Below are 20,698 nucleotides of genomic sequence, written 5' to 3'. Positions count from 1 at the left end.
AAAGCAGATAGATTAGGGGTCTTCATACACTTTACAGAAAGATTCTTTGCTCTGCAGTTCTTAAAAACAAAACACACAAAAAAAACCAAAACTCCTTTCTCCACTTCCCACCTCTGGATTTACAGTGCATTTGCAAATTGTTAGGAACACATTCATAGAATAAAGCAGGAAAGGAAAGCAGGAGTTGGGCTGTTTGCCTGACTACTGAACGGGTCTCAGCAGTATTGCAAAACCAGCACCCACTGTCATCTCTTAGACTCAGTTTTTCCCACCTTAAGCTGTGTGGTGGGTACATTGGTGCCAGGTGTGGAAGCAGAGAATGGTTATCATTTATCGAACTCTTACTATGTGCTGTAATTAACACTCATTTCACAGATGAGAAAACTGAGACTCAGAGCTAGGATTTCAATTAGGACTGTCTGACTGTAAAGCCAGGGCTCTCTGCATACCTTGCTCAGCCCTGCTCTTGACTAGGACACAGATCAGTCACTGCACTTGGGGGCCCAAGGAGCTGTAATCTGCAAAATGGGTAGCTCCAAGGGGCGGAAGATTACTGGGGGCATCAAGACCATTAGGAGAGAAAGGAGACACTCTCTTGGGGCGGGGGTGCTCACCATCTCCCCGTCTAAAGGCAGTGGGACATCCCATCGGCCCAGTGGCTTTGGAAACTGGGCCCTGCAGCCAAGTAAAGTGGGGCGGCGGAGCCTAGGAAAGTAAGGGCCGTCACTCCAGGGGAGCCCATGAGGCTGAGGGGACCCTCGCCAAGGGCGCCCGGAGCCCCCGCTCTGGCTCCGCGTGGCACTTCCGATACGCGGCCTGCGCCCCGCCCACGGGCGCCCGGCGCCCCCAGCTCCGACCCGCGCCCGGCCCCGCCCCGCCAGTGTGCCCACCCCCGGCCCGCCCCGCCGTCCCCTCGCCCGGCTCCCGCCGCGTCCCGGAGCGTCAAGGCGCTGGCGGACCGACTCGCCAGCAGTTGGCACTGGGGGCGCTGGCGCGTCTGCCGCTCCACTCTCCCGCCGGCAGCCTCGGGCGCCCGGAGCCAGCGGTCCAGGCTGCGGTGCCGCGCGGGGGGCCGGGATCGGGCGGCGGGAGGCTGCGAGGCGGGAGGCGGAGGAGGCGGAGGCCGGCTGGAGCCCCGCGCGTGCCCCAGCCTCGCTCGCAGCCCAGAGCTTGGGGCTCGGCGCCCGCCCGGCCCCTGCCCGCGCGGCCACATGGCTCCTCTCCGCGCGCGGCTGTCCTGCCTGCTGCTCTTGCACTGTGCGCTCTGCGCCGCCGCGGGCAGCCGGACCCCAGGTGCGTGCGGGTGGGGCGCGCAAGGGCGCGCGGGGTCTGGGGTGCACGCGGGTCAGGGTGGCCCGAGGGTGCCCAAGGAGCTGGGCAGCGTTCGAGCGGGTGGGAGATGTGCACACACTGGGGTTCAGCCCTCTTTTCCTCCCCAGTGCCACCGACGCTGTCCAGGGACTTCTGTCCCTTTCTGACACAAGACTAGGGAGAGAGCCCAGCAGAGGACTTGGGGATAGGAGCCTTTTCTAAGGGGCTGTGTATCTATCTGTCTCTTTGTCTCTGTGCTTCTCTCTCACTCTCTGTCTCTTGCTTCTGTGTGTCTTTCAGTGTCTTCTCTGTCTCCAGCTGGTATGCATGTGTACACGTATGTGTGTGTATGTGTGTGTGAGTGTCTTGTCACACACACAGAATCAGGCTGGCAGGTGGTTGCCCCACACACCAGTGAGCACCAGGCACTCACACTCCTGCACAGAAACACACATACATCCTCTCCCCCAGCATTCTCACACTCTGTGCTGTGCAGACACCCTCTCCCACACAGAGCAGACACACTCCACCCTGGCCTTGCAGTGTGGGATGGTGGCTCTGAGCATGGGGAGGGGGCTCTGGTCATTTCCAGGCAGGGTGCCTGCTTGACTTTGAGCTCTGTTCATGTACCACATGGGATCCCTCTAGCTGAAGTCTTGTGGCAGGGAGGGGGGGTGGTCTCCTGCTGTGATGGGTGAAACCAGAGGAGGGTTAGTCCTCTGCCCATCTCCACCCCCAATAACTGCCTTGGGCATGGGGGATTTTTAGGACACATCATTTTCTAGGTTTTATCAGTGCTGTGAAGGGGGCTGGGGAGGCGAGAGATAGAGCTGTGTGGAGATGAAAATTCCTCCCCAGCTCTTGTCCATGAATCACTAGGCCTGGAAGCCAGGGAGCTGTCATTCCTGCCCGGCCTGGCTGGGCTTAGCAAAAGCTGTGTGAGGACGGGCCGCTGGCATGCAGCCTAGAGCATGGGGCCATGACCTCACACTTAATTCAGTCCGAGTGGGCAGGTCACCCCTGCGTCTCCTTTTATTTTTGAAGATCTATATTTACCAGGCTTGGGGCCGGGCCATGTAGAAATCTCCGCAGCCACTGTGCTGCTTAAAAAAGTTTTCTTTCTAAACTTGGAAAAATGTAGAACCTGTATTCCCTCCCTTCCCGCTGCAGCTCCTCCATTCTCCCTGACACGTGCCCAGGATCCCCTGAGTTTCTAGGTGTGTTTGTTTTGCCAGCTGTGTTCCAGGAGCTTGGAGAGGAGGGCCCTACCCCAGGCTGGGCTGTTGACTTCAGTGTGCTGGGGAGTTTGGGCACATCCAGCCTCCCTCTCCTTGCCCTAGGGGCTTTCGGGGAATTTCCTCTGTAGTGCCCAAGGTTGGAAGGCACTACAGAGGAAATTGTTGCTAGAGTGACAGGACTCTGTTTGGCATCATTCATTTTCCTCTGCTAAGTGTAACAGGGACCTGGGGACTATGGAAAGCAATTTGTGTCTAGTTGTTTATGAACTTGAACACCGATCATCTGAGGGCAGAGATCCAGGGGCTCAGGAAACACTGGATGAGAAATAGATGCACTCCAAAATGATGGTCAAGGTTGCAGATCCCTTCCTGCCCGCATGGGATTTCCGGTCCCCCCCACCCTTACCTCTGCAACGGACAGCACTGAAGTAACTTTCTTTATTTCCAACAGAGCTGCGCTTCTCAAGAAAGCTCAGTGACTATGGTGTGACAGTGCCCTGCAGCACAGATTCTCGGGGACGCTTCCTCTCCCACGTGGTATCTGGGCCAGCAGCAGCCTCCACAGGGAGTTCAGAGGTGGGCAGGCCACGCACACCGCTGCCGCACTCCAGTCACCTGCGGGTGGCCCGAAGCCCACTGCACCCTGCAGGAGTGACCTTGCGGCCTGGCAGGGTGGGGCGCTCCTCCCTCTACTTCAATGTCACTGTTTTTGGGGAGGAACTGCACTTGCACGTGCGGCCCAACCGGCGGCTGGTGGTGCCTGGAGCCTCAGTGGAGTGGCAGGAGGATTTTCGGGAGTTGTTCCGGCAGCGCTTGCGGAGGGAGTGTGTCTACACCGGGGGTGTCACGGGCATGCCAGGGGCAGCTGTCGCCATCAGCAACTGCGATGGATTGGTAAGGGACAAGCCTTTCATCAAGCTGCACCCCCCAGTCCTCCCCCTTTCCTCCCCGTTCCCCCCTCCCCACGCCCTGCCTCTGAGCCAGACCAACATGGTTTTCTCCTTGGCTCCTGTGTGTTTGGGATTCCTGTGGGCATGACCTGCAGTCTGGGCCAAGTTGAGGGCTGCGCTGCCTTCCAGAGAGAACCCCACGTGCCCTGCTGCCTACCAGGTTCACGCTCTGCCAGCTGTGAAGTGGCCGAGATAGCATGGTACTGTATCCTGTTCATCCCCTCCCCACCTGCTGACACACCGGCACCATAGCTCACCTGTCAGGGGTCTGAGGGCAGACACACGCAGGCATGAAGAGGGCGGGCTCTGCTGGGATTGAGTCCTGGCTGTGCCGCTCACTAGCCGTGACACTTTGGATAAGTTACTTGTCCTCTTGTGGCCCTTTCCCTTACCCGTGAAGCGGGATGCATTCATTCTGCACATATTTACTGTGTGCGTTCCACGTGTCAGTTGGGCGCTGGGGACACAGCCGTGCCTGAGACAGACACGGCCCCTGCCCTCCTGGAGCTGACGTGCTGGTGATGAAAATGTAACCTACCTCATCAGGCAGCACGGCCGGTGGTTGGCACCTGCTTGGCACATGGTCAAGGCTGTAGATACCAGCTGCTGTTATTATTTTTACTGCCATGTCCTTCCTTATGGCCCACTGTCTCTGGTCCTGAAGCCAGCCTGCTCTTCTGTGGCTCTCTGCGGACCTGCTCTTTCCTCCCAGGCACAAGGAACTACTTGGTTCCGTGTTGCAAGCCAGAAAGCCATGGGTGCCTTCTCTCCTTCTCACTCCCAACTCATGCTGGATGCCATTCCCCTCACTGCTCCGTCTGCTGTGTGTCTGGCCCACATGAGCCTGCGTGGCAACCCCAGGACCTTGATGGGTGCTGTTTCCATGGTCTCTGCTTTGCCAGGCACGAGCAATGTGTCCAGAAAAGGACCCGCTTGCCCCTCTGGCTTTCCGCTTTAAGAGAAGGATGAGTCAGATGGGGGGATGGTAAGGGGTGGGGGGTCTTTCCTCACTGGCAGGGCCGGGAGCATCTCTTACTATCTTCCCATCCTTAAGAGGTGTCTTCCTGCTGAATGTCACAGCTGCCTTTGTCTAGACCAGTTTTCTCAATCTTTTTCTCGTCATCACCCCTCTGAGGAGTCTTTTAAACATTTTTTTCCCTAACTGCTCCCTGATGAAACCTTCATACCACAGCTCTACGGAATATCTGTTTTTAAGCTCTATGTGTATCTGTGCTTTAAATATGAAAAGAGTACATTTTTTGCCTCTCAAAGAACCAATTTTTGCCCCATTGGAGGCACTAGAGCCCCCGTTGAGAGGCATGGTCTAGGGAGTGGCTGGTTTTCAGAGTTGCGAGTGCGACGGCATCCCTGGAATGTGGGGGTTCTGTAGAGCAGACTTTGGGGAACCCAGATTGTAAGGACAGCTGGAGAAGGCTGAGAGCGTGTCCTGATGCCCGGGTGGGCTTTGGCCGCCAGCCGGCCCTGGCTCAGCCGTCCCCGGCCTCTCCTCAGCAGGAGCCCTCAGTCAGCCTGTGGCCAGCGCTAGGCTGTGCCCACGCGTTTTGGTTAAAAATCCAAAGCGACGTGAAGAATCACCCAGAGATGCAGTGTCTGTGTAGATGGAGAGACAGAAAGCACCGGTGCACATCGGTGGCTTGGGCTGAATGACGCGGTGACCCGAAGTCATCAGCCATGTGGACTGTAAGCTGTTGAGTGACAGAGCTGTTCTCCCGTTTCCTTGACTACCTCCATGAATGTCCAAGGGGACCTAAACAAAGGTGTGAGTGGATGACCGTTGCCATGAATGAGTAACTGCCCCATCCCCTTTTAACCCTGGAAACCTTGTCACTGAACCAGCTCTGCAGCCATTGGCAGGTGGTCACTGGGTGCTCAGCTGACGTTGCTGACTTTTGGTGGCCTCTGAGTAAACGTTCTCATTGGCTGTGTGACCTGGGCAAGTCACTGCCCCTCTCTGGGCTTTATTCTTCTCATTTTTCCAAAGAGGGGCTGCACCCACTGCTCCCTGGCAGACAGAAATCGATTCTGTGTGACATTTGCAGAAGCTGGGTCAGGTCTCGGAGGCTGTCCGTGAATGGGCTTCTGGAAGCCTGTTCTGTAGTGGAACGGAGGCTCTGGGAGTGGCTTGCCTGGTCCCCCAGTTTGGTGAGAGGCAGAAGGGGACCTCACAGGTTCGGCCCCTGCTTGTGCTCTCGGCTATCTCCAGAGGCCAGTCCCTAAATGCAGTTCTCAGGGGTCTCCCCGACCAGGTCCCTGACAGAGACCCCAGCCCAGCACAGAGGCCCCCTGTCCAGGGCAGGGATTTCCTCACTTCCAGCCCACTCCAGGAAACTGCTCTGTGTCTCATGAGAGCAAGGGCTGTTTGCTGTCACCCAGCTGAGCCGCCTTTGGATTCAAAGCCCACAGTGTAGCCCTTCTGATGGTAAGATGTAACTCTGCCTCTTTGTGTGGTCTCTGTATTTTAACCCCAACTTCTTCCATGTCTCAAATACTGAAGTCATCCATTCCAAAAAAATACGTACTGAGCCCTGGCCATGGGCAGGGTCCACAGGGAGATGTGAGACAGTGAAAGTGACACAAATAATAACAGCAACAGTGACGAGCCAGAGCCACGGCCTAGGCACAGCACGCATGCTGTCGTGTGCACCCAGTAACTTCCTCCGTGTGTAGGTGGGGAACCTGTGTCAGGCGGAGGAGATGTGAAGATAATACAAATAGCTTCTGTTGGCACAGGACTTTATAGTTTGTAAAGCCTTATCAGTTGTATGAGGTGTGTACTTAGATGTTGTTGTTACCCTGCTTTGCAGAGAGTCAGGTCCCTGCCCTCAAGGAACTAAGATGCTAAGCAGGGGTACCCCGCAGATAGCGTCAACATTAACTTTTTGGTTTTCTGTAACGCAGTGGGGATGGCTACTCGGCAAATGGGAGTGATTATTATGCTTGTCTTAGTGAAGGTAATATTTGAACTGGGCCTTGAAGGATGAATAGAAGTTTGTTGGGGCCAGAGTGTGGGGAGGGCATTCTGGGCAGAGGAAAAAGCTTGCCTACGAGGGAGCACCATGCTGGCCAGGGCCAGAGAGGGGGTCCTTGGAGACACACTGGGCAGGTGGGCCTTGGTCTGACCTTGAAGGAAGGGCAGGAGAGAAGAGGGGGCCCAGGATAGGGTTGCTGCAGCCTGTTATCTGAGAAGAGCCTGGGCCGGGAGTTGGGAGACATGACTGTGTGACCCTGGGCAAGCTGCCATCCTTCTCTGGGCCTCCCTTGCCTCCTGGGTATATCATGGAACCCAGAATGGTTGAGCTCAGAGCCCCTTCTAGCTCTGGCGTTGGTACTTTGTGACACAGACCTTGCTGGAGGAGCTTGAAGCCAGGCTGCTGTACATCTATAGTTGACTTCCCCTTCGTCTACAGTTGAATCCCTCTTCCTGGCGGGTCCTGGGGCCTGCTCCTGCCAGGCCTGGGCGGGGCTGCAGGTGCAGAGAGGAAAGACACCAATCCAGAGCTTGGCCCTCATGGCTGAGCAGACCTTCCAGTTGGAAGACAGTCTGAACAAACCCTCCTCTGTGTGGACAGACTCGCAGCCATTTGGGCTTTCGCTGCTCTGGTGAGAAGCGCTGTGTCTAAATTGGTGACGCAGTTCTCATTTCCAGCTGGAACCTGCAGTGAGAGGCAGTGACTATGACCTCTTCCAGTTCTCCTGCCATCCCACAGTCACCCACCACGGGCACCGGGACACACACTGGGTGGGTTCTGTGCACTGCGGTTAATTCATGCCTGAAACTGAGGAGCGGGCACTTTACCTCACTTTCTACCTGCTCTGCTGAAAGGCCTGGCATGTCAGAGTCAGGAAGGGGGTCGAGGGAGGGCACAGGAATGAGGAAGCCAGGACCCCTGCCCTGCATGAGTCTGGAGGGTAATGGGCACCGAGACATGGAAGCAGACAGATTACAATCCTCTGTGAGGCAGCAGCGAGAGGACCCGTTTATTTTGGTTAGGGCCTCAAGGAAGGCTCTGGAGGAGGTGGCATTGGCTCAAAACTGTTCAGACATTGTAAACATGAAAGCAGGTGCCAGGGCCTTGGCCAGCAGAGAGAGCCACTGACCCAGGGCAGGCTTGAGGGTGTTTGGGGGAGGGAAATAAGGGACGTGGGGAGGCCCAGGTGTACCTGCAGAGTGTTTCCTCTGGGGTTGAGGGCAGCTGTCAGACACCGGCGTCCCGGGTTGGGAACGTGCCTGGGCGCCAGCGGCAGCCTGCCCACCACTCTGCAGAGCCTCCCGTGGGGAGCCCGGCCAGTCAAAGCAGCAGCCCCTTCAATGCTCCTGTGACCCCAAACCTCAGGGCCTGCGGGCAGGGAGGGCCTGGGTCATCTCTGGTCCCCTGTCTGGGGACCAAGTGCAGGACAGACCCTCTGCTAGCAATTGTGGCTCTGAATTCCTGGGAGGCACATGGAGGCCTGGGGTGGGGGCCCGTTTTTGCGGGTCCGCGGGGGGTTGTTGGGTACAGGAATGGGGTCAGCAGAGCGGGACCCCTGCACACCATCTGGATCGCAGGCTGTCAGCCTCCTGAAGACCACTTGCCCCCCATTGTCTCTGCCTCCTGGGGTCCTAGGCCTCGCTGCCCCTGCGCCGTGGTCGTGGGGGCTGGGCCGATGGAGGCTGGGCCATGTAGTGACACCCCATTTGCCTCTTGTTTCAGTGCCTCTGTGAGTCACGGGCCTGGCACGGAAGCAGCCGCACGTGTAAGATTTGTCACCATCTGGTTCTGTTTTCCACCCTCTGCAGAACGTGCATTTTTAACGGGTTACAGAGTAGACCCCTGGCAGGCAGTGTCGGGAGAGGGCAGGGTAGGCTGAGTCCCAGCTCTGCTTCCTACCCCTGCCTAATGTGCAAGTTCCAGCAGCTCTCTGAGCCTTGGTGCTTTTGTCTTTAGAATGGAATTACAATGCTGGGTGGAGGGGGTGTGTGTTAGGGATTGACAGTTTGAATGGTCCAGGGTTTCTTAATGAGGTGATGAAATGTTCTAAAATTGATTGTGGTGGTCGTTGCACAACTTTATGCAAATACTAAAAACCATTACATTCTGCACTTTTTTTTTTAATGTAAAAATTTTTTTATTGGAGTGTAGTTGGTTTACAATGGGGTGTGAATTTCAGGTGTACAGCAAAGTGAATCAGATACACACACACACACCCCCCACACACCCCACAGCATTCTGAACTTTAAATGGGTGAATTGTATGGTACATGAATTATGTTTCCATAAAGCTCTTACCAAAAGTGCCTGGCCCATAGAAAGCCCTGTGACAGGCATTTTTAATCATAATTAGGAGGAAACAGTGTAGGGTGGTAGAAATTGTGGGGTCTCTCTACTCTAGTACAGACTAGCTGTGTGACCTTGAATAAGTTTCTAAACCTCTCTGTGCTTGGGATTCCTCATCTGTAAGGAGGGAAGGAGAACAATCATCTGTAAGGTTGTTCTGAGGATTAAATTAGATCATGTAAAAAAGTGAAGAGTCTGGTATATGGTGGAGCCTTAAAAAATGGGGATTATTGATAGTAATATTTATTACTTTTTTATAGTAATTACTACAGTGATTACACTTATCATGAATGGTGAGAAGTACTATAAATACTGTTAGAGTCCTTTGTGCTGCAACAGCACATAGCTTATCAGCACTGTCTGACGTGAGCCCGAGGCCACCTCTGGTTCCCGGGTTGGTTGAGCCCTGCCTGCCCTCTGCTGTGGCAACTTTCTCTGCGTGATGGGCCGCGTGGTGCTTGCTCAGTGCCTGGGAGTGTATTATGACTGGTCTGGAATAAACCCAGAAGCCTTCCAGGGCAGAGGGGATACTGAGAGGTGCCAAGTGGTGCGTTCTGTTAACAGTCTGTGGGCCCCTCCCCCGAGCCAGGCCCTTGCCCAGGTCCTGGGGATGCAGGGTTGAAATGCACCCCATCTCTCCCTGTGCTCCAGAATCCACAGTTTAAAGAGAAGGCTGGCACGCACAGTAGACAGTGTGAAACATGACTGGCCACACTAAACGTCAGTGTTGTGTAGGAATGCAGTGATGCACAATGCTCTTAGTAGGTGGCCTGGAGGTGAGTACTGAGGCGAGGTGAGTACTGAGGAGGAGAGGTGTTCAGGGAAGGCTTCCCAGGGGAGGGGACATTTCGACTGGGTTAAAAAGCATCAATAGGAGTTTTTAAAGCCAAGAGGTGGGAATTACAGGCATTCGCAGGGAAGGAAATCCTGCGTCTTCACAGGATGCAGGAAATGGCAAGTCTTCCCGGCTCTGCGTGGAAGAGGGGAGAGACGAAAATGTAGTTTGGAGACGCTCTGCCTCGCTGTGGAGCTCAGACGCGCCCCTGTGGCCGTAGGGAACCGTGGCAGGTCTGTAAGCAGGAGTCGCGTTAGTATTTGGGGAAGATGCTCAACGTGCCAGCTGCCAGCTGGCGCAGTGCTGACGGAGCAGATTTGCCTGGGGCTCATCACTGTATTTGTGCTCCTGTCTGTCCTTGCCCCGGGGTTGCTCCTTGCTGACTGGGGAATAAGTGGGCTTTCCTGGCAGCTCCTTGGGAAGCCCCCAGCTCTGCCTTGCTGTCTCTTCCTGTCCTGGGGTGTGGAGTGTGAGGCCTGGAGTTTCAGAGGTGCCCTCACCCAACCACCCAGCAGGCCTGTCCCCATACATCTTGGCCTGTGGGCTACCTGTCCCCACACGTCTGTGCCGACAACCCTGGGAGGGGCAGGGGATGTCTGGCCCTGCGTCGGTGCAGAGTTTGCCTCCTTGCTCTCTGGGCCTCTCCAGCCTCTGCAGGCCCTCACCCCTCCCCAGCCAGGCTGGTGCGTTCACGCCTTACTTTGCGGCCCCTGCCTTTGTTCATGGTGCCTTCCCCTTCCCTCTGCTTGAGTCATCTTCCATCTTGGCCACCTGAGTCCCAGAAGTCAGGAACTGTCTTAAATTTTTGCATTTCTCCGCATGCTGAGAGCACAGGGCTAGGCTGGAGGTACATAGGAGGTTGTGGCTTCAGCTGCTTCCAGGAGCAGAGAGTAACGCAAGAAAAAGAGGAGGGTCAGGTGTTGGGGGAGAGGTGGTACCATGGCAAACTCCTGTTTAAAGAGAGTGCCCATCTGGTATCACAGTTGAGTATTTTTTTTTAATTGAAATATAGTTGATTTCCAACATTTGAGTATTTTAAGGAGAAATATAGACTTTTAAGCAGTGTTCTTTTTTTTAAGACAGTGTATGGGCCCAATACAGCAGGGCTCTTAGCTGAAGACCTCAGCTTGCCAGTAAGCAGTACGTGCAGGGGATGAGAGCACGACACCTGCAACCAGATCTCCTGGATTGAAATCCCAGCCTTGGTTTGTTCATGCTGTGTAGCCTTGGGCAATTACGAAGCCTCTCTGTGCCTCAGTTTCCTCATCTGTAAAGTGGGGATAATATTAGTCACTTCATGAGTTGTCGTGTGCAAAGGGCTTTCAACTGTTGCTATTACATGGTGTGGATTTATTACTTGAGTCCACTGGGTCTGAGGGGATGGATGTAGGAAAGAAGAGGAGAGGAAGTCAAGAGCACCCCAGTTTTCTGCTTGACACCCCCAGAGGGGTCTCTGGACCTTCAACTGGGAGGGCAGAGCCCATTGCTCCCAGCCAAACCCAGGCCTGTTCATTTTTTTTCTCAGGCTGCAACTTGCTCCTCACCCCAGTTTGCATTCTTCCCCTGCAACATTCTCAGTGGGCTCCCAAAGGGCAGGGTCTGAGCTTAGTCACCTGTGTGTCTCTAGGACCCTGGCATCTGCCGCGGGGCAGGCCTTCAGTGGATGCTGGGTGAGCTGATGCATGGGGAGAGGGAACGTGCCGGCTCGCTGTCAGAGCGGCATGAAGCTCACATTTGTGTCTTCTCACCCCCATCAGACGGGGAGGGACAGCGTGCCTGTCCTTCTCTCTGTGGCCGACTGTCTGCTCCTAGGCTGCTGATGACACGTGGCACTCACAGCACCACTTGGCCTCCTGCACACCTGGCAGGCACTGCAGGTCATCTGTGCACGCTGCCCCTGAGTGTGTGTCCCCGCGTGTGCTCCAAGCACCTTGCCCCATGGTCCTGAATGGGCAGGCGAGGTGAGACTATTGCCCTCAGTGTGCCCTTTACTGGCGAGTTTCTATCTCCAGAGCTCACATCCACTGTGAGGGTGCAACCTGGTTCATCATGTTTGCTATTCAGGTAACCCAGTTCCCTGAGAAGCCCTCTGTCTGCTTTTTAGAATTTATATTTGTATAATGAAAATAAGAAATTGTCTCTTTGGAGAGAAAGGGAACTTCTGACCTGCCCCATCAGGGTGATTGTGGGTCTTCAGGTAGAAGGTGGCCTGCAGCCCTTCTTACTCTTCGTAGAGTGTGTCCGCCCTGGTCACTTCCTGCTGTGGGGCTGTGGCCTGGGGGCTGCAGGCAGGGGCAGTGGTCAGCATGGGGTGCCTTGACCCTAACCAAATCCCGGGAGGCAGGAGCACAGGTTTTCCTGGGGAGGCAGGCAATGTGGGGAAACTAAGTGACTGTATCAGGTATCTACAGCCGTGAAACAGACCAGCCTAAAACTGCTGAACTTAAAACAACAGCGTATTCTTTCCACAATCCTGTAGGTTGGCTGGGTGGTTCCTCTGCTGGTTGCTCCCTGGAGGGTGGGCAGGGCTGGAAGGTCCAGGCGTTGGTCTAGGCAAAGGTCCATGTTGTTCACATGTCCACAGTTGGTGCTGGTTGGCCTCAGTTCTCCTCTCTGTGGCCTCACATCCTCCAATAGGCAAAACCAGCCTCTTTCACGGCAGTCTCGGAGTAGCATTCCAAGAGGGTGAAGGCGGAAGCTGCAAGATCTCTTAAGGCCTAGTCTTGGAAGTTGCATCATGTTGCTTCTGTGCATTTCGTTGGTCAAAGGGAGCCACAAAGCCAGACTAGATTTTCGAAGAGGGGGGAAATGGACTCCACCACATTTCAAAGAGGCATGGGGACAGGGACAGGAGGAATTGTTGCAGCCGTCTTTGCAGTTTTTCTCCCATATGGACCCTAGGCAAGTGGCTTGACCTTTCTGAGCCTCAGTCTCTGTATCTGTAGAGTGGGTGTAGTTTTGTTGCTAGAAATCAGGTACTTAAAAGTGCTGCCACAGCGCCCAGAACAGTAGATGGTGGCATTTGCTGTTATTATTGTTGATCTCTTGGAATAAATATAGAAACTGAGGCAGGTTCCACAGTGGGTTTGTTTCCAGACCCCTGGATGCCTATTCTAGTGCTCTTGCTTCCCAGAAGGCTCTTTCCCATCAGGGCCTCTGTCTGAGTGGCCCGGGGTCTGGGTCCGGGGTGGTTTTCCAGTCCTCAAGGCAGTCTGATCTTGCAGTTTCACCTCCCTAGTTTCCCCAGCCTGTGCCTTGCTGTCTGCTCTGGGTTAATAACTTATTTATGGTATGGAATAGAAGCCAGACATCACCTCACTGCCGCTCCTTCCGAGCAGAGCTGGCCTCCCATTCCAGTGAGGGCTGGTCTAGGGGCTGGTTTTATTTTTCTTCCGGGCATCTTCGGGCTGGCTGGAGGGAGGGTGGCCTCTGGGCTGCTCTGTGGGCTGGTGAGTGTGGTGGGGACTGCACTTGCCTTCCATCTGCTTTCCAGCCTCCGTGTGATCCAGGCCCAGGGGTGGGCTTTTGGTGAGGACCCGGGGAATTTCTGCATTCCCTGGACCCTGCAGTGGAAATTTCCCAAACTATCTGCCAGGCCCGACCTTCTGATTTCAGCATGCGAGCCTTGTCGTGCCTTTAAAGCCTTAGAAATAAGAAGAAGAAGAAGGACAACAACAGCAGTAATATTTGTAGGCTGCCTCATCCAGAGAGCTCGCTGTCAGCACAAAGGACCCTCGTGTCGTGAACACCCCGGCGGTGGATCTCAGCTCAGCGTCATTGCCGAAGTTCACCCTAACTTTGGCCTGAGTGTGGGCAGCTGTGACTGGAAGGGGCTTTGGGGGCCTGCTGGTCCCCTCCTCACTTTCCAGACAAGGAGGCTGAGGCTCAGGGAAGGGAAAAGACTCACCCAGGGTCACGCAGTGGGTGACGGTTAGGGCCAGTGGGGTCTAGGCCCCTGTCTTGCAGTCCAGTACTCTCCCCATGATCCCGCTCAGCCTCTCCTGAGTCAGTAGGTGGGAATCGTTCCTTGAGGTCATAAACCCTGTAATGGCCAGGGACTCGGTGGCCGTGGTAGTGGTTTCAGAGCACAGATGCTCAAGGGATTGGACTGTCAGTTGCCCTGTGTGTGTGTTCGGGGGGGCGGGGCGTCCTGGGTGTCCTTGGGCCTGGGTCCCGCGTGGAGGTGTGTTTGAGGCTTCCACTGCACGAGTGGGCAGCTCAGCTTCTGCGTGTCATTGTCCTCCTGAAGACTGGGAAGCCCGTTAAGAGGAAACAAATGCCAACCTCCCAGTTGGCGAAATTTAAAGCTCAAACAAAACCTTCTGGTGCTTCTCAGCTCCAAGTCACCATTGCCGCTGTTTTATCCATTTTCAAAATTTTGGAGGGCAGTGGCTGCTGAGATGCCCACACCACCTGTCGTGGATTATGAAAACCCTGCAGTCTCCTCCTCTTCTGCTTTCCATAACACGACTGAGGCGGCAGTAGATCAGGCCCTTTCAGAGAAGTGTCTGAAGGTAGGAGTATTTGTTAGGACCCGGTCAGGGTGAATGCAAACCCTGTTCCCAACAGGTTGCTTGAAGCCCTTTATCAGTGTTTGCTTTTAGCCAGCTGCATATTTATACCTTTGATCTGTCCAGAAAACACTCGTACCCCCAGGCCACCCCGCCCCACAGCAGAAGTTCATTTCCGCCCCTTGAGGTTGGCAGGAGCCCACCCTCTGAATTAGCTCCTCCAGCCCAAAGAGGCCTTGCTTAGCGCTTGATATTCTGTCAGCTCATAACCCACAGTCCCGCGGCCGTCCCCTAAGCCACAGCCGCATTTTGTGGGAAGGGTCTCTCCTTAAGGGTGGTACGCCCAAGGGGATACGTTTCGGAGACTTGGCCCCGAGGATGTCTGCCAGAGGTGCTTTCGTTCCGAAGTTGGTCCTGTGCTGTGGATCAGTACTTGTTCTCCTGTGGAGAAGCTCACATCTAGAAGAGGGACAGACAGACATATCTGGGTGGGATAGAGCACTTGCTGGGAGCCCTGGGGGAGTGGAGGAGGGGGCGGTGGTGGGGTGACATTTTGAGCTGGGCGGGAAGGGCATCCCACAGAGCTCTCTGCAGGGCAAAGGCGTGGAGGCCCGTGTGCACAGGCGTGGCTCCAGGTACAGAGCAGGCCCCGTGTGGCTGCGGTGGAGGGATTTTTGTTGCTAATAATCCCCAAAGGGAAACAAACGGGGCTTCGCAAGAATAACAGGTGGTGAGGTGGTTCAAGGGTGACAGTAGTGGCCTCTCTAACTGCCCTCCCTGTTTCCATCTGTGCCCCTGGCTATCTCTTCACCAGCAGTAGCCAGAGCAGTCTTGGTAGAGCCAAGTCCTCCCACGATGTTCCTCCGGGAAAAGCCAGGCAGGCCCTGGGCGATCGTCCCTTCTCCCGGGCCACCATCACCTCCCCTCCTCGCCCCCCTCCCCCACCTCCACGGCCCTTGCCATGCTCCTCCTCAGATGCCACCTGCACCTGCCCTCATCTCCCTCAGGCTTGTGCTCCAGGGTCACCTTCTTAGTGATATCTTCCCTTTAAAATTCAACCTCCAGTTCTCTCCTCTGCTTCCTTTTTCTCCATCTGGTGCGCCATGTTCTTACTTATGGGTCACCTGTCTCACCCCTCGGTGGAAGGTCGGCTCCAGGAGAGGAGGCATTTCTGGCTGTGTCCCCTGCACCTGGAATGGGGTCTGCTCAGTAATTATCAGATGAATGAATGAATAGGTGAGTAGTATTACAGACAGAAGTTTAGGAGACCTCTGTCTATACATTAGCAGAGGTGTAAGTGAACATGTAGAGTGAGCCGGGAACCTGGTAAGTGGTCTGAGTGGCTGGGATGTGGGCATTTGAAGTGCTAGTAACAGGGGTTAACACAGATGAACTTTGGCAAAAGGTCAGAGTTCTAAGAAAACTGGAAAACATGCTAATGGTGCTGGGCCCTGGGCAGGATTAAGGACAGTAACGTGCCTCATTTGGTGGTGCTTTCCAGAAAACATTGTTTTGTCCACTTGTCCCCACTGTGCAGAGGAGGGCAGCAATGCCTGGAGGGGTATATGTTGTCAGGAGCCCCTCATGGGGTGACCCGGGGCTGGCGCAGGACTTCAGGCATCTAGGTCCACTCATCTTCCCATTCTCCTGCGCTCACCTGCCTTCCGTAGGGCCCTCTGGCGCAGGCTGATGTCAGGATGGATCAGAGGGGAGCGCCAGCTGGGACAAGCGACCTGCTGAGGACCAGCCCTCAGCTGAAGGCAGGACTGGCCGCACTTTTTCCTGGAACCACTCCACCGTCCTCTGGCTTGCTTCTGAGCTGTAGGGTTCAGACCAGTCCCCAGCTTAGGGCCTGGCAGCCACACCACCTCTTGGCATTTGAGAGCTGCTTCCTGTCTCCTTGTCTTGAAGCCCCCACTGCTGCCAGGACTTTGGGCCAAGCAGGGGGCCAGGCAGAGCTCCCAGTCCAAGCTTGGTGGGCGCTGATGGTGACAGATGGCGGAAGCCTCAGAGCCACGTGGCTTGTGGGCACGGGGAATGGAAACTGGTGGTGGCTGCCAGCCTGGCAAGGTTTGCCCTTGACTCTGGCTGGGCTCCATGTTGGGGATTTGCAGCATAAGGGGACTCTGAGCACCTGCCTGTGAGGCCCCGCCCTGCCTCTGGGCCAGGACCCCTGCCGCTAGGCCTGGAGGGGTTGTCATAAAAAGTGAGCACCCTTCCTTTAAGAACATTTGCCCAGCTTGAAGAAGAACTGCAAGAATATCTAAGCAACCCTGTTCTCCACGGGGCCGGAATCCATCGCCGCCTTCAGCAGCAGCATAAAGACATCGCTACGAGTTGTCCTCACTTTCTGCACGGCGGGCTCCCTGCTGGAGGGGCTGTGACATCATTGGCTGGCCACTGGCCTCCCAGTAGGTCACGGCCCGTCTCCCCGCTTCCTGCACCCACCCAGCTCAGGGTAATTTTGGCGACTTACTCTTCACTCACCGTGGAGTGGCACCTTGAGGGGAGGGGGTGGTTAGGTTCTAAGAAAGCACCTGAGGCAGAAATCATGTGTGGCTCAGGTGACTCTTAGTCCTGCTCAGCCCAGGGAGATGTTCACGGTGTAAGAGGTGTGCAGTCACCCGGTGTGTCCGGACTCAACTGCCCCCTCCCACCCCCGCAATCAGGGGGTGTACTGATTGTCCTCTTGTCCCCTCTGTCTTTTTTGCCCATTTCCTGTTTTATGACACACTGATTCTGATTGAACACCCCATGCTGCTACTGCTCTCTGTGAAACATGGATAATCACTTAAACGTTCCATTTAGTACCATCACACCATTTGGAAGCTTCCAGAACTGAGGCCAGGCATCCCTAGCCCTGGTTGCACATTAGAATCACCTGGGCAGCTTTGCGATCATACTGATGCTGGCTCCCCAACCCCTCTCCCCGGATGTGATGCATTTGTCTGGGGTGTGGCCTGGGCGTCATTTGGTCTGCGGATTCCCCAGGCGATTCTAATGGACATCTAGGGGTCAGGTTCACTGCTGTCGCCTCCTGGAAAAGTCTACTTTGTGTTTGTTGATGGAAAAGTTGGGAGACCGGGAGAGTCAGGCCGAAGAAGGAAGGAAAGGAAGAGGCCGCTTGCCTGCTGTGGGTCGGGCACGTTGCTTCTCCCCTGAGAAGCGTTCTTGCTGCAGATGGACTGAGCCCACCAAGGCCCCAGCAGCCTTTCACCCAGCACCTCCCAGGGTGTGGGGCCTGCAGAGGTCATGACCCTGAGAAGTGGGCCGAGCCAGGGAGCGTTCATCCCAGATAACTGCCTCCAGCTGGGGGAGGCTCTCCATTTCCCGTGCTGCTTCCGAGCCTCAGGGCATTCTGGGAGTCCTGATGCTGCCCGTGTGGGGAGTGCATTGCCCTTTGAGGACAAGCCTGGCAATTCTCAGCTCCATCCTCCCAGGGCTCCTTCCTCCTGCCTGTCCCCAAGACTGCAGCTCAGCATGAATCAGCTTTCAGGCTTTCCTTGGCCTGGGCCCAGGCCTTGGCCGTCCAGCCTCCAGCAGAGCTCCTGTGGCTTGGGACTTACACATCAGGTTTGAATTATGTGGAATCTCAGCGTCCGCAGGCTTTTATCCCAGCCGTGCTGACTCACGCTTCCATGGTAGCGGGCAGCCTGTGCGCCTCCTGCATGTGTGTCATTTGCCCGCGCCTGGGTTGTCTCTTTGTGTGTGTGTTGTCTCTTTGTGTGTCATCTCTGTGCCTGTCTCTTATCTCCCCATGTGTCAGCTTATTAACAGCTTTATTGAGATACAACTCACATACCATGCAAGTCACCCATTTAAAGTGTACAGTTCACTGGATTTTTATTATGTGCACAGAGTCCTGTAATTATCACCATTTAATTTTAGAACATTTTCACTATCTCAAAAAGAGGCTCCATGTCCTTTAGCTATCAACCCCCGAATCCATTACTCCAGCCCCTGGCAACCACTAATCTATTTTCTGTCTCTATAGATTTCTCTATTCTAGGCTTTCATATGAATGGAATCGTATAATATGTGGCCTTTTGTGACTGGCTTCTTTCACTTAGCATAATGTTTTCAAGATTCATCCATGTTGTAGTATTTTTCAGCATTTCTTTTTTATGGCTGAATAACATTCCATTGTATGGGTACACCACATTTTTTATCCATTCATCTGCTGATGGGTGTTTGAATTGTTTCCACTTATTGGCTACTGTAAGTAGTGGTGCAGTGAACATTTGTTTAAAGGTTTTTGTGTAGACTTATGTTTTCATTTCTCTTGAGTTTATGCCGTTGCTGGCTCATATGGAAACTCTGTTTAATATTTTGTGGAACTGCGAGACTGTTTTCCAAAGTAGCTGCATCATTTGACATTCCCACTAGCAATGTATGAGGGTTCCAATTTCTTCACATCCCTGTCAACACTTGTTAGTATCTGACTTTTTGATTCTAGCCACCCTCGTGGGTATGAGGAGTTATCTCATTGTGGTTTTGACTTGTATTTCCCTCATGACTAATGATGTTGAGTGTCTTTTCGTGTGCTTATTGGCCATTTGTATGTCTTCCTTGGAAAAATGTTTACTCAGATTCTTTCCCCATTTTTAAATTGGGTTGTCTTTTTATTGTTGAGCAGTAAGAGTTCTTTATATATATTAGATACAAGCTCCTCATAGGGAGCAGAGGCTGGTCTCATATCTTTTTGCACCCCCAGCCCTAACATCAAGCCCAGCATGCAATAGGTGCTTCATAAGGACAGAAGACTCTATCGAGGGAGGAAAGGATGCTCTCAGGGTATAGGGGTGTGTGGGGTGGCTGGCCCCCTCACACTTGTCATGAATCAGAGACAGTGGCCCAGGATGATCCCTCAGAGAGGCTGGTCCCTGCAGGTTATGCTGAGTGCGTCTTTCAGTTGAACTGACTTAATAGAACCACTGGGGAGGTGGAGGGACTTGAAAAAACCTAATCCCTGGGCCCACCCCTCCCCTTGATTTTTGACTTGAGCAACTGGGGAAAAGAGTGTCATTTGCTGAGATGGGGAAGGCAAGAGGAGGAGTAGTTCTGCTTTAAAGTTTGCGGCACCCAGCGGAAGCCCAGGGTCTCTATCAAGGAGGCTGTTGGACAATCCTACATGGAATTCTGGGAGGGGTCAGGGCTGAGGATGTAACTTGGGCGTCCTCTGCCAATGCATGGTATTTAAAGCAATGGAATCAGGGGAAATCCCCAGCGAGCATGTGGGTAGCTGGATGAGCTGAGTGAGACCAGGACAGAGAAGGGATTTCTGGCTCGGGCCTGGTGAGGTCACAGGTGACTGTGACGGGAGCAGTTTCCAGGAAGTGGTGGTTCTAGAAGCCCCTGTGGGGTGGATGGATAGAGGTGAGGCACGAGGCATTGAATGTGGATAGCTCTGCTGTGGCGGGAAGCAGAGACCCTGGCAATAGCTGGGCAGGGCTGGGAGGGAATTTTACAGGTGGGAGATCCTCAAGTGCACTTACATGTCAACTAGAAAGATCCAGGAGAGAGGGAGGACGTGGTGATGCCAGCAAGAGGGATGCTAATTGCAGGAGTTAAGTATTGAGGATGTGGGGGGTGGGTGGTCCTGAGCACAGGATACGGCGGGAGGAGAAGGAGGGCACGGATATGGGAGTCCATGTGGTGGTGGGAGAGTCTCCCTGATGCTGTTTTCTCCTTGAAAACAGGAGAGGGTGGGGGCGGGGGCAGTGTTAGATGTCCAAGCCAATGGGAAAACGGGAACACAGGTGTGACAGGGCAGTGCCACAGAATCCCCCACCTGCGTCATGCTCACCTGAGAGCTCTGGCCGCTGATTTCAAGCGAGACCAGTGGGCACTGTGTGCGTTTTCTTCATCAGTGTGCAAACGTGGAGTGGGTGGAGGCTTGGGTTGAACCAGGGCAGAGGTTTCTCTGCGAGAGTAGGATGGAGGGAAAGGTGGAAGAGAGTTATGGGTGTTTGCAGAAGGATTATTATGCATCTGGGTCGAGAAGTCCAAGGTGGTGAGAAGGGAAGTGAGGACTTGGAGAGGGGATTGACAGCGGCAGATCAGTGGGGTCACATGTTGCAGGTCTTGATGAAGTTTATTAGTAGCTGGAGTCAACATGCTAGAGTTAGGTGAGCAGGACGGGAGCGAGGAGAGAAGACGCCCACAGTCAAGGTTTCTGAGGTTGTAGCAGGTGATGTGGTCTCGGGGGAGCCTGGCTGGCAGCGGCTGGGGAAAGAAGCAGGTGGTTCTGTTGGGGGTGAACGTGGTGGAAGCTACTTCTGATTCATGCCACTCCCAGTTGTGTGCATCACCCCAGCCTCCACTTGCTGGGTTTTCTTTTGTTTCTTCCAGGGGAACAGTTTCAAACTGAATTTGCTGGAAGCCTAGAACCTGAGATAGCACACCTGGCAGTAAAGCCCTCGTAATGGAATTTCCAGAACAAGTTTAGGCCCGAGAATGCACTCTCCTTGGGCGGTGGCAGGATGGCAGGGTTGGGGGCGGCCTGCTCTGCTTCTTGC

At 54.5% G+C, this 20,698-nt stretch overlaps 1 protein-coding gene across 2 annotated transcripts in view; it reads left to right on the top strand.

Moving 5' to 3' along the window:
* Positions 1 to 920: 920 nt before the first annotated feature.
* The window catches only part of ADAMTS14 (ADAM metallopeptidase with thrombospondin type 1 motif 14), a 97,524-nt gene continuing 77,746 nt past the window's right edge, over positions 921 to 20,698 (top strand). For both annotated transcript variants that reach the window (XM_057737152.1, XM_057737151.1), the window contains exons 1-2: positions 921 to 1,293; positions 3,001 to 3,443. In XM_057737152.1, the coding sequence (XP_057593135.1) occupies positions 1,212 to 1,293; positions 3,001 to 3,443 (525 nt within the window). In that variant the 5' untranslated portion in view covers positions 921 to 1,211. The remainder of the gene's footprint in view (positions 1,294 to 3,000; positions 3,444 to 20,698) is intronic.

This window comes from Hippopotamus amphibius, chromosome 5, assembly GCF_030028045.1.
Source record: "Hippopotamus amphibius kiboko isolate mHipAmp2 chromosome 5, mHipAmp2.hap2, whole genome shotgun sequence".
NCBI classification, from domain to species: Eukaryota; Metazoa; Chordata; class Mammalia; order Artiodactyla; family Hippopotamidae; genus Hippopotamus; species Hippopotamus amphibius.
The sequence above is the reverse complement of the archived record's forward strand: the minus strand, read 5'-3'. Positions and strand labels throughout refer to the sequence as shown.